The following is a 15,114-nucleotide window of genomic DNA, read 5'->3' on the forward strand; positions in this document are numbered from 1 at the left end:
TTGGTATCTGCAGTTACTGAGCATTCTAAATAGGTAACAATTGAAAAACACTAGCATGTTCGAGAAAAATGATGAATGAAACAAGTCCTGAATCGACAACTGCAAGACTCAACTAGCTAAAATTCAGTTCATGAAAATCTTTAAAATCCATCATAGGATGAGAACACTGAGTACTCTGTTTCTTCAAGCATGCTAATCGAGTCACAGCTCGTACTCAAGAAAAGACTGCTTCTGTTAGTCTTGCTCATTTCCTTGGAAGGTCAACTGTATAAAAATTAACAAAAAGGATACCTTGGATGGTTTAATCACATAGTTCACAACTGGCATCTCCGGAATTTTGGGTTGCCAGACTAAGCCACATGAAGAGCTGTACCACTATTTTGATATTTACTGGACACACTGAGCAATCCAGATGCAACACATCAATGCTCAGAAGGATGCCAGTGAGTAACTCACTTAAAGGCCACAATAGAATGCATAACTCTACAAGGTGCTGCCAAGTGTAGGTTTTTGCTAATAACGCAACTAATACATTGATGATAAAAGGAAAATAGACCACTGGGCACATTTCACCTCTTTTTCCTCTAATGTCCTCCCTAACCGAGGTTTAAATTTGGAATGCAGACTCTCATCCAAAAAGGTTTTCACCAGTTGGACAATCCTAACCATCTTAATAAGCATTGATATATAAAAAAATAATGCTGAAGAGAAAATAAAAGAAAGAAGTTTTAAAAGCAGTGTTATATATTGAAATTGAAATGTTTACATTTGGCATTAGTGATTCTTCACTGGAAGTTACTAATTCCTATGATGACTGTGCATATACAACAATTATACAAAAGCCCAGGCAACAGGTGTGAAATAAGCCAAAACTACAAAGTAAAATACAAGAAGCCCACTTCGGAACATCAATAAAACATCTGATGCAATCTTTACATATTTTTAGTATTTGGGGATGAAAGTGCAGGAAACAAGTTTAACCACAAAATAATTGTTAGTTTTGGTGCCTCTAAAAAATTATACATATTTACTTTTAAAATGATCAGCAGCTGGATACTTAATTTAGTAATGATAATACTGATTACAGAGAAGTGAATGTGACTCTTTCTTACATCACTTAAATCAGTTATATCTACCACTTTTACAATCTGGCACGTAGGTTTATTTCCGCTCTCCCCAAGTACTTTTGAAAATGGGTGCTGTACACTGGATGTGCAGTATCACATCACAATTCAAAGTAAATGCAGCTTTTTTTCAGGGAATAAATTCAAATTAGATGTTTCCTTCTCCGTATACATTTACAGGAAATCATATATCTTTTTTAAAAAAACACGCAGATCGTGTAAACTTATACATTACCAACGAACAAATTTTAATCCAAAGTACACATACAAGGGAAAGATTGGAATGTACAATTTACGGTACAAGTGCAACGTGTTGCTCGTTGGTTTAGCAACATGTGTCTTTGAAAACACCATGTGTAACTGATTAGCAAACCAACGTACAGTGCAATTCTGCACTTGACTGCAAATAATATTTTTTAAATTGAAGATTTAAAAAAGTGTTCGGAAGATCAACGGATATCATTGGTGTACTTCACATGCAGCAAAAGGCCCTGAAACAGCAGGATGAACCTAATCTGATTTTACTTACACCAGGTTATTAATTAATCCCAACACAAAATTAACTGTTTCAACAGAAAAGTAATGCAAGCCTGTCGACAACCAGCTGTGTGCAAATACTCACCAGCTTGGGTTTGTTTCTCGGGTCATCTTCGGGAGGTTTCTTCTTCGAGGAAGATCTGTCGGGTTTGTCCCTGCTGCGGGTCGGCGATTCGCTTCCTGTCGGCGGCTGCTGCTGCTGCTGCTGCCCTTCCATGTCCACCGGCTGAGAAAGAGAGACAGGCGTCCTCCCCCTGAGGTGGGTTGGAAGTGTTTATCTATGGGTGTCCCTGCTGGGCGGCAGGGGCCCAGCGGAACATTTCACTCACAGACCGTCCTCCCTCCCTCCCTCCCTCACTCACTCAGCCCAACGCTTCTTCCCTCTCTGTTTTTTTACTCCAAACGGACGATCACTGTTGACGTTCCTGCAAAAACACAACGGTTTTTTTTTAAAAAATCAACGTTGGCACGAAACAGTTGACAAGCCCCCTGGGTTCAGCGCCCTCTGCCCACAGCCCAGGGCACCGATCCCTCCTCCCCCCTCCTCCGCCCTCTGTCAATGTTTTCTCACTCACCTCCTCCACACCCACGGCCGCTTCCTCTCCGTGACAGGCGCAGCGCGAGCCGCTGACGCACGCCCCAGGCCACGCCCTCACGTTCAGCGGCGCGGCACTGCCTGTCCTCCGATTGGCTGATTCCGACGTCAATCACGCCACCCGCCGCCTTCGCGACGGGGGTGACGTCACGGTAGATCTGAATGGGTGCAACATGTGCCTCTCCAGCTCATTCACCAGCTGGGGTTAAGTGGTGGTCTCCCTCTTCCAAGGAGCGACCCCTGCACACCAATGGAGTAAACTGGTGGGCAGGGACGTGGGAGGGAAATCTCTCTCAACAATTTTTTTTGATGTTACGGCACAGAGGTGTGCTAAAAAGGTGGTGGAAGCAGATTCAATAGTAACTTACTTAAGGGAATTGGACATATGAGGAGAAGTTTGTCCGACAATGGGAAAGAACAGGGTGTGGGACTAATTGAATAACTCTTTCAAAGAGCCCGCACAGTCAGAATGGGCTGAATGGTATCCATTTTTTAATTTGTTCATGGGATGTGGGCATCGTTGGCAAGGCCAGTATTTATTGCCCATCCCTAATTGACCTTGAAAAGGTGGTGGTGAGCAGCCTTCTTGAACTGCTGCAGTCCGTGTGGTAAAGGTACTCCCATGGTGCTGTTAGGGAGTTCCAGGATTTTGGAATGGCAGTATATTTCCAAGTCAGGATGGTGTGACTTGGAGGAGAATGTCCAGATGGTGGTGTTCCCATGCGCCTGCTGCCCATGTCCTTCCAGATGGTAGAGGAAGTGGGTTTGGGAGGTGCTATCAAAGAAACCTTGGCGAGTTGCTGCAGTGCAACTTGTAGATGGTACACACTGCAGCCATGGTGCGCCAGTGGTGGAGGGAGTGAATGTTTACGGTGGTGGATGGGGTGCCAATCAAGACAATATGAACTAAAGGGCACAATTCTAAAAGGGGTACAGGAACCAAGTGATCTGGGGGTATATGTGCACAAATCATTGAAGATGGCAGGGCAGGTTGAGAAAGTGGTTAAAAAAGCATATGGGATCCTGGGCTTTATAAATAGAAGCATAGAGTACAAAAGTGTGGAAGTCATGGTGAACCTTTATAAAACACTGGTTCAACCACAACTGGTGTATTGTGTCCAGTTCTGGACAATACACTTCAGGAAATATGTGAAGGCCTTAGAAAGGGTGCAAAAGAGATTTACTAGAATGATTCCAGGGATGAGGGAATTTAGTTACGGGATAGACTGGAGAAGCTGGGGTTGTTCTTTCTTGGAACAGAGACGGTTGCGAGGAGATTTGATAGAGGTATTCAAAATCATGAAGGGTCCAGACAGAATAGATAGAGAAACTGTTCCCATTGGCGGAAGGGTCAAGGACCGGAGGACATAGATTTAAGGTGATTGGCAAAAGAACCAAAGGTGACATGAGGAAAAACTTTTTTACACAGCGAGTAGTTAGGATCTGGAATGCACGACCTGAGGGGCTGGTGGAGGCAGATTCAATCATGGCCTTCAAAAGGGAACTGGATAAGTACTTGAAAGGAAAAAAATTGCAGGGCTAGGGGGAAAGGGCGGGGGAGTGGGACTAGCTGGATAGCTCTTGCATAGAGCCGGTGCAGACTCGATGGGCCAAATGGCCTCCTTCCGTGCTCTAACTTTTCTATGATTCTATGATTGAAACACCAATGAGCAAGTTGTATCTTAATCGAGGGCCTGAGAATGAGTCCTGCCCTATTTGTTGAAATACTCGGCTATTGCCATGCATTTTGTCCAAAGGCATACAGATGGAACCTGCATCAGATTTGGAAAATTCCCTAAAGCTAGCCGTGCTGCATGCCACTCAAGCCTCCAGAGGAACCCACTGACTTTGAGCCCACAGCTCGAAATGGTGTGCTCCCCAAGCTAAAAGAGATGCATCAGTCACCACCATCAATTGAGGAGAGCAGAACAACACCCTGGTGATCCTGAGACCACCAGCATCTCAAATCTTAAGCCAAATCCCAAATGATCTTGACTGTCTTGAACCAAGGTGACTAACAGAAATAGAAATTTCTAACTTTGCTTGTGTAGTTCTAATAGCCAGCATGAGATGCAAAATGGTGTGCTCAAGACATTCCACCTCCGAGAGGGCTGTTGATTAGGAAGGAAGGGTTCCATTCAGTGGGGTTCAAATGATTGAAATGTTAATATATACAGCTTCAGCAGGTTAATATATAATTCTCAAATTTGTCCTGTGCTGCCACAGTCTAGTTAAAATGCAAGAAAGGAAATACAGGCCATTATCCCATTGTCTACTAAGGGTGAAGACTATTAGCATTTTGTTTGATTGTCTTCTTCAAGGTAATTGTTTTATCTCAAAAGAGATCAGAGGGATAAATATCCCAGTTCCGGCGACAATTTTTTTTAATTCTGAGATTTCCACCATATCTATAGTAACTTGAGACTCACACATTCCATGAGTATTACCTTATTCCAAAAGGTATACTTAGAGACTGAATACTGTTTACCAATGAAAAAGAGAAGGCTTATCTGATTAATTCAAAGAAACTAGCATTGTAAAAAACTGTGAGAAAAGAAGTGAAAGCAGCATTCTGAAAAGTATTGTTGTTTAGTAGTTTGCTCCTTTTTTCTTCTGTGAATTATTTTATTTGTAAGTAAATCTGAGCAGTAGTTTAGTCTGTACAACATGGTCAATCATTGTGATAGATTCTGTCTTCCAAGTTGACAGGAGATATGGGTTATTTTTTTATGCCACAAGTTGTAACGATCTGGAATTCACTGATTGAAAGGGTGGTGGAAGCAGATTCAATAGTAACTTTTAAAAAGGAATTGGCTATATATACTTGAAGGGAAAAAATTTACAGGGCTATGGAGAAAGAGTAGTAGAATGGGATTAATTGGATAGCTCTTTCAAAGAGCCGGCACACGCTTCCTCCTGTGCTGTACCTACTATGATAACCAACGTGTTCTCCAGGAAACAATTTATCATGATCGAGTGTTATAGATCCAGTTGTTATATAGAGCAGCAGAGACTAAAAGACACAGTTTTCAGTTATAGAAAGTGTTGTCAAGACATTCACATGAGGAAAGGATGGTGAGAAAATTGCAAAGTTTATCAGTGACCTGCGTAGAGACCATTGGCTGAGTAAATTGAATTGTAGTAACCTTATAAAAAGTCTCATGCTGGGGCCCACAAAAAAACTTGATGCCTTTAGACCGAGAAGACGAAGATATGCGCCTGTTGGAATTGTGAAACCTTCCTGAAGCAGAGCCAACAGAATCTGAAAGGAAGTAATTTGGTCCAGACAAACTTTTCCCAGGGTGGGTTGAAACAGAGGCCCCAAAATTCCTAAGTTGGGGAGGGCGTAAATTGGGATGACATCATCCTTCCTAAATTCCAGCACTTCCACGTACCGATTTGCTCTTGGGAATGTGCACCACTGTTTAAAAGGGACACGTTGCCAGAACATATTCATCTAGGCAGAAGTATTTAGTTAAAGGGAGATTGCTTGTGGAGACTTTTGACAATATCTTGGGACTCACTGCAGGTATTGCAAAAACAATTTCGCTCTTAAACTCAGAGAGCCTTCCTCTACATTCAGCATTACCTTTGGAAAGCATTCTATTTCAACACAGTTACTTTGCTATGATCTCAGGGCTGCACAATGGGCTTTCCAATGGAATCCCACTTTACATGACCTATCTGCTGGAGGAAGAGGAACAGCAGGGGACTATAAGGGAAGCCAGATTAAACAGGCAGCACCAGAGGTGAGCCAGACCATTGCAGCACTACACATCCAGCAGCATCTATTGACCCAGGCGCACTTTCTGAGACATGTCTGATGCGAGAAGGGTGCCGTGGCAAATAGCCCAGTAACAGTTGACATAGGTGGCTGAGCAGGTGAATACACGTAACACCATGTCGAGGATCTGGCAGCAGTACTGAAAAACATTCAATGATTTGACCAGAGAGCTGCTAAGGTATGACTCTTATTCACTGCTCTCTTAATCTCTGCTCAGCCCTGCACCACCCTACTGAAGCCCCAGCATTCAAGCCTTTCCTCCCCTGCTTCCCACCTCTCACTTCCAATCACAGCAACATACTTCCCTGCACCTTCTTCTGCTCCCATTTGCACACTCTGCACCCACTGCTGTGCTCACAATTACTGCCCTCATTTCCCCACACCTGCTGCATTTTCTCCCACCAAAGGAAGCACGCCCACAGGTTGATTTTTTTAATATATTCATTCATAGGATGTGGGCGTCGCTGGCGAGGCCAGCATTTATTGCCCATCCCTAATTGCCCTTGAGAAGGTGGTGGTGAGTCGCCTTCTTGAACCGCTGCAGTGCGTGTGGTGAAGGTTCTCCCACAGTGCTGTTAGGAAGGGAGTTCCAGGATTTTGATCCAGCGACGATGAAGGAACGGTGATATATTTCCAAGTCGGGATGGTGTGTGACTTGGAGGGGAACGTGCAGGTGGTGTTGTTCCCATGTGCCTGCTGCTCTTGTCCTTCTAGGTGGTAGAGGTCGCGGGTTTGGGAGGTGCTGTTGAAGAAGCCTTGGCGAGTTGCTGCAGTGCATCCTGTGGATGGTACACACTGCAGCCACTGTGCGCCGGTGGTGAAGGGATTGAATGTTTAGGGTGGTGGATGGGGTGCCAATCAAGCGGGCTGCTTTGTCCTGGACGGTGTCGAGCTTCTTGAGTGTTGTTGGAGCTGCACTCATCCAGGCAAGTGGAAAGTATTCCATCACATTCCTGACTTGTGCCTTGTAGATGGTGGAAAGGCTTTGGGGAGTCAGGAGGTGAGTCACTCGCCGCAGAATACCCAGCCTCTGACCTGCTCTTGTAGCCACAGTATTTATATGACTGGTCCAGTTAAGTTTCTGGTCAATGGTGACCCCCAGGCTGTTGATGGTGGGGGATTTGGCGATGGTAATGCCATTGAATGTCAAGGTGAAGTGGTTAGACTCTCTCTTGTTGGAGATGGTCATTGCCTGGCACTTGTCTGGCGCGAATGTTACTTGCCACTTATCAGCCCAAGCCTGGATGTTGTCCAGGTCTCTCATTATTTGAGGGGTTGCGAATGGAACTGAACACTGTGCAATCATCAGCGGACATCCCCATTTCTGACCTTATGATGGAGGGAAGGTCATTGATGAAGATGGTTGGGCCTAGAACACTGCCCTGAGGAACTCCTGCAGCAATGTCCTGGGGCTGAGATGATTGGTCTCCAACAACCATTACCATCTTCCTTTGTGCTAGGTATGATTCCAGCCACTGGAGAGTTTTCCTCCTGATTCCCATTGACTTCAATTTTACTAGGGCTCCTTGGTGCCACACTCAGTCAAATGCTGCCTTGATGTCAAGGGCAGTTACTCTCACCTCACCTCTGGAATTCAGCTCTTTTGTCCATGTTTGGACCAAGGCTGTAATGAGATCTGGAGCCGAGTGGTCCTGGCAGAACCCACACTGAGTATCAGTGAGCAGGTTATTGGTGAGTAAGTGCCGCTTGATAGTACTGTCGACAACACCTTCCATCACTTTGCTGATGATTGAGAATAGGCTGATGGGGCGGTAATTGGCCAGATTGGATTTGTCCTGCTTTTTGTGGACAGGACATACCTGGGCAATTTTCCACATTGTCGGGGAGATGCCAATGTTGTAACTGTACTGGAACAGCTTGGCTAGAGGCGCAGCTAGTTCTGGAGCACAAGTCTTCAGCACTACAGCCGGGATGTTGTCGGGGCCCATAGCCTTTGCTGTATCCAGTGCACTCAGCCGTTTCTTGATACCACGTGGAGTGAATCGAATTGGCTGAAGACTGGCTTCTGTGATGGTGGGGATATCGGGAGGAGGCCGAGATGGATCATCCAGTTGGCACTTCTGGCTGAAGATGGTTGCAACCGCTTCAGCCTTGTCTTTTGCACTCACGTGCTGGACTCCACCATCATTGAGGGCTGGGCCATGAGGTTACAAATTGTGCTGGAATACAATTCTGCTGCTGCTGATGGCCCACAGTGCGTCATGGATGCCCAGTTTTGTGCTGCTAGATCTGTTCTGAATCTGTCCCATTTAGCACGGTGGTAGTGCCACACAACACGTTGGATGGTATCCTCAGTGCGAAGATGGGACTTCGTCTCCACGAGGACTGTGCGGTAGTCACTCCTACCAATACTGTCATGGACAGATGCATTTGCGACAGGTAGATTGGTGAGGACGAGGTCAAGTAAGTTTTTCCCTTGTGTTGGTTCGCTCACCACCTGCCGCAGGAACAGAGACTGTCCCTCTCTGGAACTGGCTGCTTCAGGGTTAGGTTGGAAAGAATGTCTTGTGCTGCAAATCAAAAGCTCAGAGAAAAGGGAACATGCCCAAGTTCACTTCTGTAGCAAGTATAGAAAGTTGGCATCTGTGGAAGAATAAGGAAAACTATGTCAGACCTTACTCTAAATAATTTAATGTAGCACCATTCGGCATAGTCACTAAAAGTACCAAACTGAATAATTGCAATTGAATTCTAAACAATTGAAACTGAGACTAGTATTTTAAGCCACACATCATTGTTCCACAATTTGAACTCCAGATACAAAAACGATAGCTAGGCCTACTAACGTGACTTGGTAAACATTATAATGTGATTGCATTAAAATGACTCATAGTCTACATTTTTAATCCAATCTTAGTTTTGAAAAAATACACATTTGTAATATGTTTTTAAAAATTCAATATTTTGACACTTTAATCCTGCATAAATGAACTCAAGTAGAAGGTTGCAATTGCAGTCAGTGGGCTCTAAGAAGATAGAAAGAACATGCCCTTATACGCCCTTCAAGACCTCAGAATGTTTCAGAGCGCTTTACAGCCAATGAAGCAGTTTTGAAGCATAGTCACTGTTGTAAAGTAGGAAACACGGCAGCCAAATTGCGCACAGCAAGCTCCCACAAACAGCAGTGTGACAATGACCAGATAATCTGTTTTAGCGATGTTGGCTGACAGATAAATATTGGCCAGGATACTGGAGTTAGCTCCCCATCTCTTCTTGGAAATAGTGCCATGGAATCTTCTACGTCTGCCTGAGAGGGTAGACGGGGCCTTCGTTTAACGTCTCATCCGAAAGACAGCACCTCCAACAGTGCAGCACCCCCACAGAACTGCACTGGAGTGTCAGCCTAGATTTTGTGCTCAAGTCTCTGGAGTGTAACTGTAAAAATAATTATCTGTATATTAAATAACCACTGCACCATTTATGTAGAATGCTAACAAATTTTTTGTACCTTAGCGAGAATGCTACCCACTGAGCCACGACTGACTCTCGAACCTTAGGGATGTCAGGTAACTGTAACAGATTAGAAAGTTAAACAATCACGGGCTCGATTTTAAAACAAAAGTCCGGGGGCGAGGGGGCAAAGAAAATCGGCTTTCCAAAGAGCGGGCGGGAATCTTGGTTTCAAGACCCCAAAGAACGCGCACGACCCAGACCCAAACCCAGCAATTCACCTTGTTAAAGTCATTACAAAAATGAATCAATGAAATTTATAATGATGGCAATCGATTTTAACGCTGCCTCAATGTGTTTCCCGTGCTGTGCAAAACACAGCATTGAGAAGTCGTCAGGTTTCAGCCGGCAGCCATTTGGACATTTAAATCCCTATTTGACAGATGGGGATAAAAGGTGAGTTATTGCAGCAGGGCACTCAGTTCTCTCAGACAAATTTTTGGCTGGGAGATCTTTGTGTTTAGACTGAAAGCTCTTGGTTTCCACTCAGAATTGTTCTGTTTACACATATTTACCACTTTTCGGACGCCCTCAAACTGACACTATCAGGGTGGGTGGGGGGGTGGGGGGGCACGATGGCTGCATTCATCATTACATCCAAGGATGAGGAACATCACCATCCTCATCAGGCACGGCGTGCACTTCCGCCACTTGTAGCTCCACAACTCAGTGCTGCGCCACAGGCACCTGCACAAGAGCACAGAGGGGAACAACAGAGGGAGCAACGTCACAGGAGGCACTACCCTCGTCAGAGGGTCTACAGACCGAGGGTTAGCATCCTGGACCTCTCTGAGGAGCAGTACATAGAGGCTGAGAATGGGTCAACAGGTTGTCGCAAACATCTGCAGCCTCCTTCATGCCGAGCTGCTCCCAGCTGGGCCTGGTGGCATCTCATTACTCGTCACTGTTAAAGTGACCACTGCCCTCAAACTTCTTCGCCTCGAGATCATTCCAGGGTGCTACCGGTGACATCGCCGGAGTTTCTCAGTCGTCTGCCCACAAGCGCACAAGACAGGTCACCGACGGTTTGTTTCGCAGGGCCTTGCAATACGTCAACTTCCCCATGGACGACCTCAGCAAGACAGAGAGGGCAGTGGGATTCCACTCTGTGGCTGGCTTCCCACGTGTACAGGGTACAATCGATTGCACCCGTATAGCAATCCGAGCACCTCCACACAAGCCAGGACTGTTCATCAACAGGAAGGGTTATCACTCCATCAATGCTCAGCTCGTTTGTGACCACCACAAAAGATTTCTTTACTCGTGCACCAGATTCCCTGGCAGCTGCCATGATTAGTTCATTCTGAGGGAATCCAACATCCCGGACCTCTTCCACGCTCCAAACACCCTTAAGGGCTTTCTCCCAGGGGACAAGGGATACTCCCTGCAAACGTGGCTGATGGCACCTCTGAGCAACCCCATCAGTGAGCAACAGCATCAATACAACGGCAGCCACATCGCTACCAGGTCTGTCGTCGGACTGCTGAAGGTGCGATTTCGGTGCCTCGATCGTTCTGGGGGAGAACTTCAATATGCACCAGCGAGAGTGGGTCGCATTATGTTAGTGTGTTGTGTCCTGCACAACATGGCGCAACAGAGAGGGGTTGATAAAACCCCATGTCCTCATCCAGCATCCACATCTGCAATCAAAACTGAGGTGGAGCAGGAGCAGCCGAAGGAGGAGGAGGACGAATCCATGGGCAGAGCATCGGCTCACTCGGAGTCCTTCATTTGTGAACGGTTCTCATAAGAACAGAAAGTGAGAATAGTCCAGTCCATATGCCACCTGGAAAAAACAGCGCCAACACCAGCACCACCCAACCCCCCCCACCCCCCCTCCACCCCTGCAAAAAACAGTCCTGTATCTACACATACACCCTCTGTAAAGTCGCCCACTGGGTGGCATCAAGTGTCGCCGTTCATGATGAAGCACATGAAAGGGCACTATCACAAAAGGCAGTCAAGGATGGGCAAGACATGGCAGTAGTGGTGAGAATAATAACATTTAATGTGACTTTAATAAAAACCAAATATAAATGAAAAACAATGCAATCTGTCAGACACCCTTGTGCATACCTTTAGTGATCACAAATCCTTAGTCTTTCTCTTCCTACTACTTCCATGTGCAGCATCCCCTGTGGCTGCAGCAGAGGTAGTGGCAGGTTGCTCATGTCCATGGCCGGACTGCTTAGATGCTTTCGGCCTGTGGCCTCTGGGATTTGGAGCCCGTGAGGGCCCCTCCAATGACCGCTCCACCTGCATCTGTGCAGGGGCAGACTTGGCCGCCTGGAGAGGAGGCAGCATTGCGGGTACTGGTTCAGAGGGGGGCAAAGGGTGAGACGTGGGAGCACTTTGAGTGGCGTCCCCACTTCCATGTCCCCTTTCGCCATCATCCCTCTCCTGGACCAGGCCCACATCACTCCTACCACCCTGCTGGAGATCAGTTTGGAGGACAGCTGTTGTCAGGGCCTGAATGGACTCATTTGTGAGCCGTGCTTGAAGCTCAATGGAGGCTCGCCTTCTCTCCATTGCAGATATTCCCTTACTTACCTGCAACACTTTCTCAGACATTTCCACAGTTGCATGCAACACTATCTCAGACATTTGCGCAGTTATGTGCAACGCTGTCTCAGACAGTTCCTCTCGTCCCTGTGACACTATCTCAGAGATTCCCTCACGTACCTGTGCCACCATTCCACTAATGCAGGAGTTGGACTCCTCCATCCTCTGCGCTATTGTGGAGAGTGCGAGTGGCACCTGTTCCAGAACCTCGCAAATGTGCTGCTGTCCCTCGATCAATCTCCTTTTAAAGGATGGCCCCCGGGGTTCAGTATCTGCATCCAGCTGAGCAGAGCCTGGAGAGGAGTGCGCCTACTGACGCGGACTCTCCACAGCTGCCCCGGCCACCAGTGTCTGCTCGTGCTCACTTGTGTGTGGTGACACACCAGGTGCCAATCCAGCTAATGGATTACTAAGACCCACCGAGGTGTGAGTATCAGTGCTGGTGGATGGCTCGCTCAGCTCGCTGCCAGATGTCACACAAAAATCATGTTCTTTTCTTTGTTACAAATTTACAACAAATAATAAGTAAATGATATATATTGCTATTTTGTCTTGCTTTTCTGCTCGTTAGCATTTTGGTGCTCATCTTTGAGAAAAAATTACATTGGGAATGTCTATTTTTGTGAAGTATTTCACTTAATTTGCTTTTCATAGTTAGTTATTTTGATAGTTACATAGAAACATAGAAAATAGGAGCAAGAGTAGACCATTCGGACCTTCGGGCCTGCTCCGCCATTCAAAATTATCATGGCTGATCGTCTAACTCGGTACCCTGTTCCCGCTTTTTCCCCACATCCCTTGATCCCTTCAGCATTAAGAAATATATCTATCTCCTTCTTGAATACATCTAATGACTTGGCCTCCACTGCCTTCTGTGGTAGAGAATTCCACAGGTTCACCACCCTCTGAGTGAAGAAATTTCTCCTCATCTCGGTTCTAAATGGCATACCCCGTATCCTGAGACTGTGACCCCTGGTTCTGGACTCCCCAGCCATCGGGAACATCCTCCCTGCATCTAGTCTGTCTAGTCCTGTTAGAATTTTATGTTTCGATGAGATCACCTCTCATTCTTCTAAACTCTAGTGAATATAGGCCTACTCAACCCACTCTCTCCTCATACGTCAGTCCTGCCATCCCAGGAATCAGTATGGTAAACCTTCGTTGCACTCCCTCCATGGCAAGGATATCCTTCCTCAGATAAGAAGACCAAAACTGCACACAATACTCCAGATGTGGTCTCACCAAGGCCCTGTATAACTGCAGTAAGCTCCTGTACTCAAATCCTCTTGCAATGAAGGCCAACATACCATTCGCCTTCCTAACTGCTTGCTGCACCTGAATACTCGCATCCAGCGACTGGTGTACAAGGACACCCAGGTCTCGTTGCACCTCCCATTTTCCCAATCTATCACCATTCAGATAATAATCTGCCTTTCTGTTTTTACAACCAAAGTGGATAACCTCACATTTATCCACGTTATACTGCATCTGCCATGTTCTTGCCCACTCACCCAACTTGTCTAAATCACATTGGAGCCTCTTTGCATCCTCCTCACAGCTCACATTCCACCCCAGCTTTGTGTTGTCTGCAAACTTGGAAATGTTACATTTAGTTCCCTCATCCAAATCATTGATATATATTGTGAATAGCTGGGGCCCAAGCACTGATCCCTGCGGTATCTCACAAGTCACTGCAATCCACCGTTTATTCCTACTCTCTGTTTCCTGTCTGTCAACCAATTCTCATACCATAGTTCTGCTTCATTGCTTTTCCTCTTCCATCCCTTTATTTTGCCTAGTTGATTTTTAACTTGCGTTGTGCTTTTGTTAAGAGATCCCAACTCCCATGCATCTGGGTATCATGTAATATTGCATCCTGTCTCACACTCATACGAGATCTGATCTCGTTCTTAAATGATGGTTGATCTTGTTAGTGTTTGGTGGGATCATAGCAGTACCACTCCACTTGCTGATATGTGACAATGCACTGAACTATGTTCTGCAGTTGTACAATTAATTAAACACCAAACTCATTGAAATAAATCCCTTTGGTTTGCTCTGGTTTCAAGCTTGCAACTGCTGCATCCCGATAGAGATTATTTCGCTGTCTGAATTAGATGAAAAATGAAAAGGAAAATGTTCTTCCCTATCACTACTGCGAGTTAGTTTAGGGCAACATACTGACTTGCTTATAAACTACAGTTCAATGTCTAAGGGGCATGCCAAGAAATATATTAAGAGGCCTAACCTCAGTAGGGAGAAAGAAATTTACTTGGTTGCTAAACCCCCATCCTATTTTTCCGGGCAAGGTAGGGTTCAGAAAGTATTGGTAGGTTCAAAAGTGCCTCTCAATTATGCATGAGTCTTTTCCACTGGTGCATGACCATGCAAAAATCTCTTCTAGCTTGATGTATAGTCAGTATCAAGTGGGCTGTGGTGCTGGTCAGTAAACGTGGATGAACAGACTGAAATTCAGTTGACTTTGTTTTTTGCAACAGAGTTGTAAAACAGGTGGAGTCAGGTCATTGCAAGTAGTGTCAGTTGACACTGGTCCAAAACTGTCACTGCCACTTTTCAGTTTACTGCTGGGAGATGTGCAAAAGTGGCAAAGCATGCCTTAATCTCAGATTACCCATCCTTGCTTTGGGGAAGGGCTTCAAGTTTGCTTGGCAGTTTCCCTTTAATATTGGAAACTGGCTGTGTGGGGATTGTAGGTGTAAACCACAATCTGCTGTGCCTTGCTACAGCATGTTAGTACACCAATGTAGGCTGCTGGAATAGGGGTCTGGTCATAAAATGACAGAAACAACACACACACATAAAGTACTTAGTGGTTCAAACAGATACTATTTTTTTTCCACGTGACATTTTTACAACATTAACATCTGTAGTCGGCTAAACTCTGGAGTCAGAATTTTAGTGTGCTGTGCTGGAGCATGAATTCGAATGTCACTTTGGCACAAAACAACACACACATCTCTCCAGAGGGAATGTTCATGATGGTAATTTAAACTGCTCCTCATGGTATGAGCTGTCAGGTT

General features: G+C 45.6%; 1 protein-coding gene across 4 annotated transcripts in view; it reads right to left on the reverse strand.

Moving 5' to 3' along the window:
• Positions 1–2,202, reverse strand: part of diaph2 (diaphanous-related formin 2) — a 705,669-nt gene extending 703,467 nt beyond the window's left edge. For all 4 annotated transcript variants that reach the window (XM_067996883.1, XM_067996882.1, XM_067996884.1 and 1 more), the window contains exon 1: positions 1,747–2,202. In XM_067996883.1, the coding sequence (XP_067852984.1) occupies positions 1,747–1,878 (132 nt within the window). In that variant the 5' untranslated portion in view covers positions 1,879–2,202. The remainder of the gene's footprint in view (positions 1–1,746) is intronic.
• Between the last annotated feature and the right edge of the window lie 12,912 nt (positions 2,203–15,114).

This window comes from Heptranchias perlo, chromosome 15 (assembly GCF_035084215.1).
Source record: "Heptranchias perlo isolate sHepPer1 chromosome 15, sHepPer1.hap1, whole genome shotgun sequence".
Taxonomy (NCBI): domain Eukaryota; kingdom Metazoa; phylum Chordata; class Chondrichthyes; order Hexanchiformes; family Hexanchidae; genus Heptranchias; species Heptranchias perlo.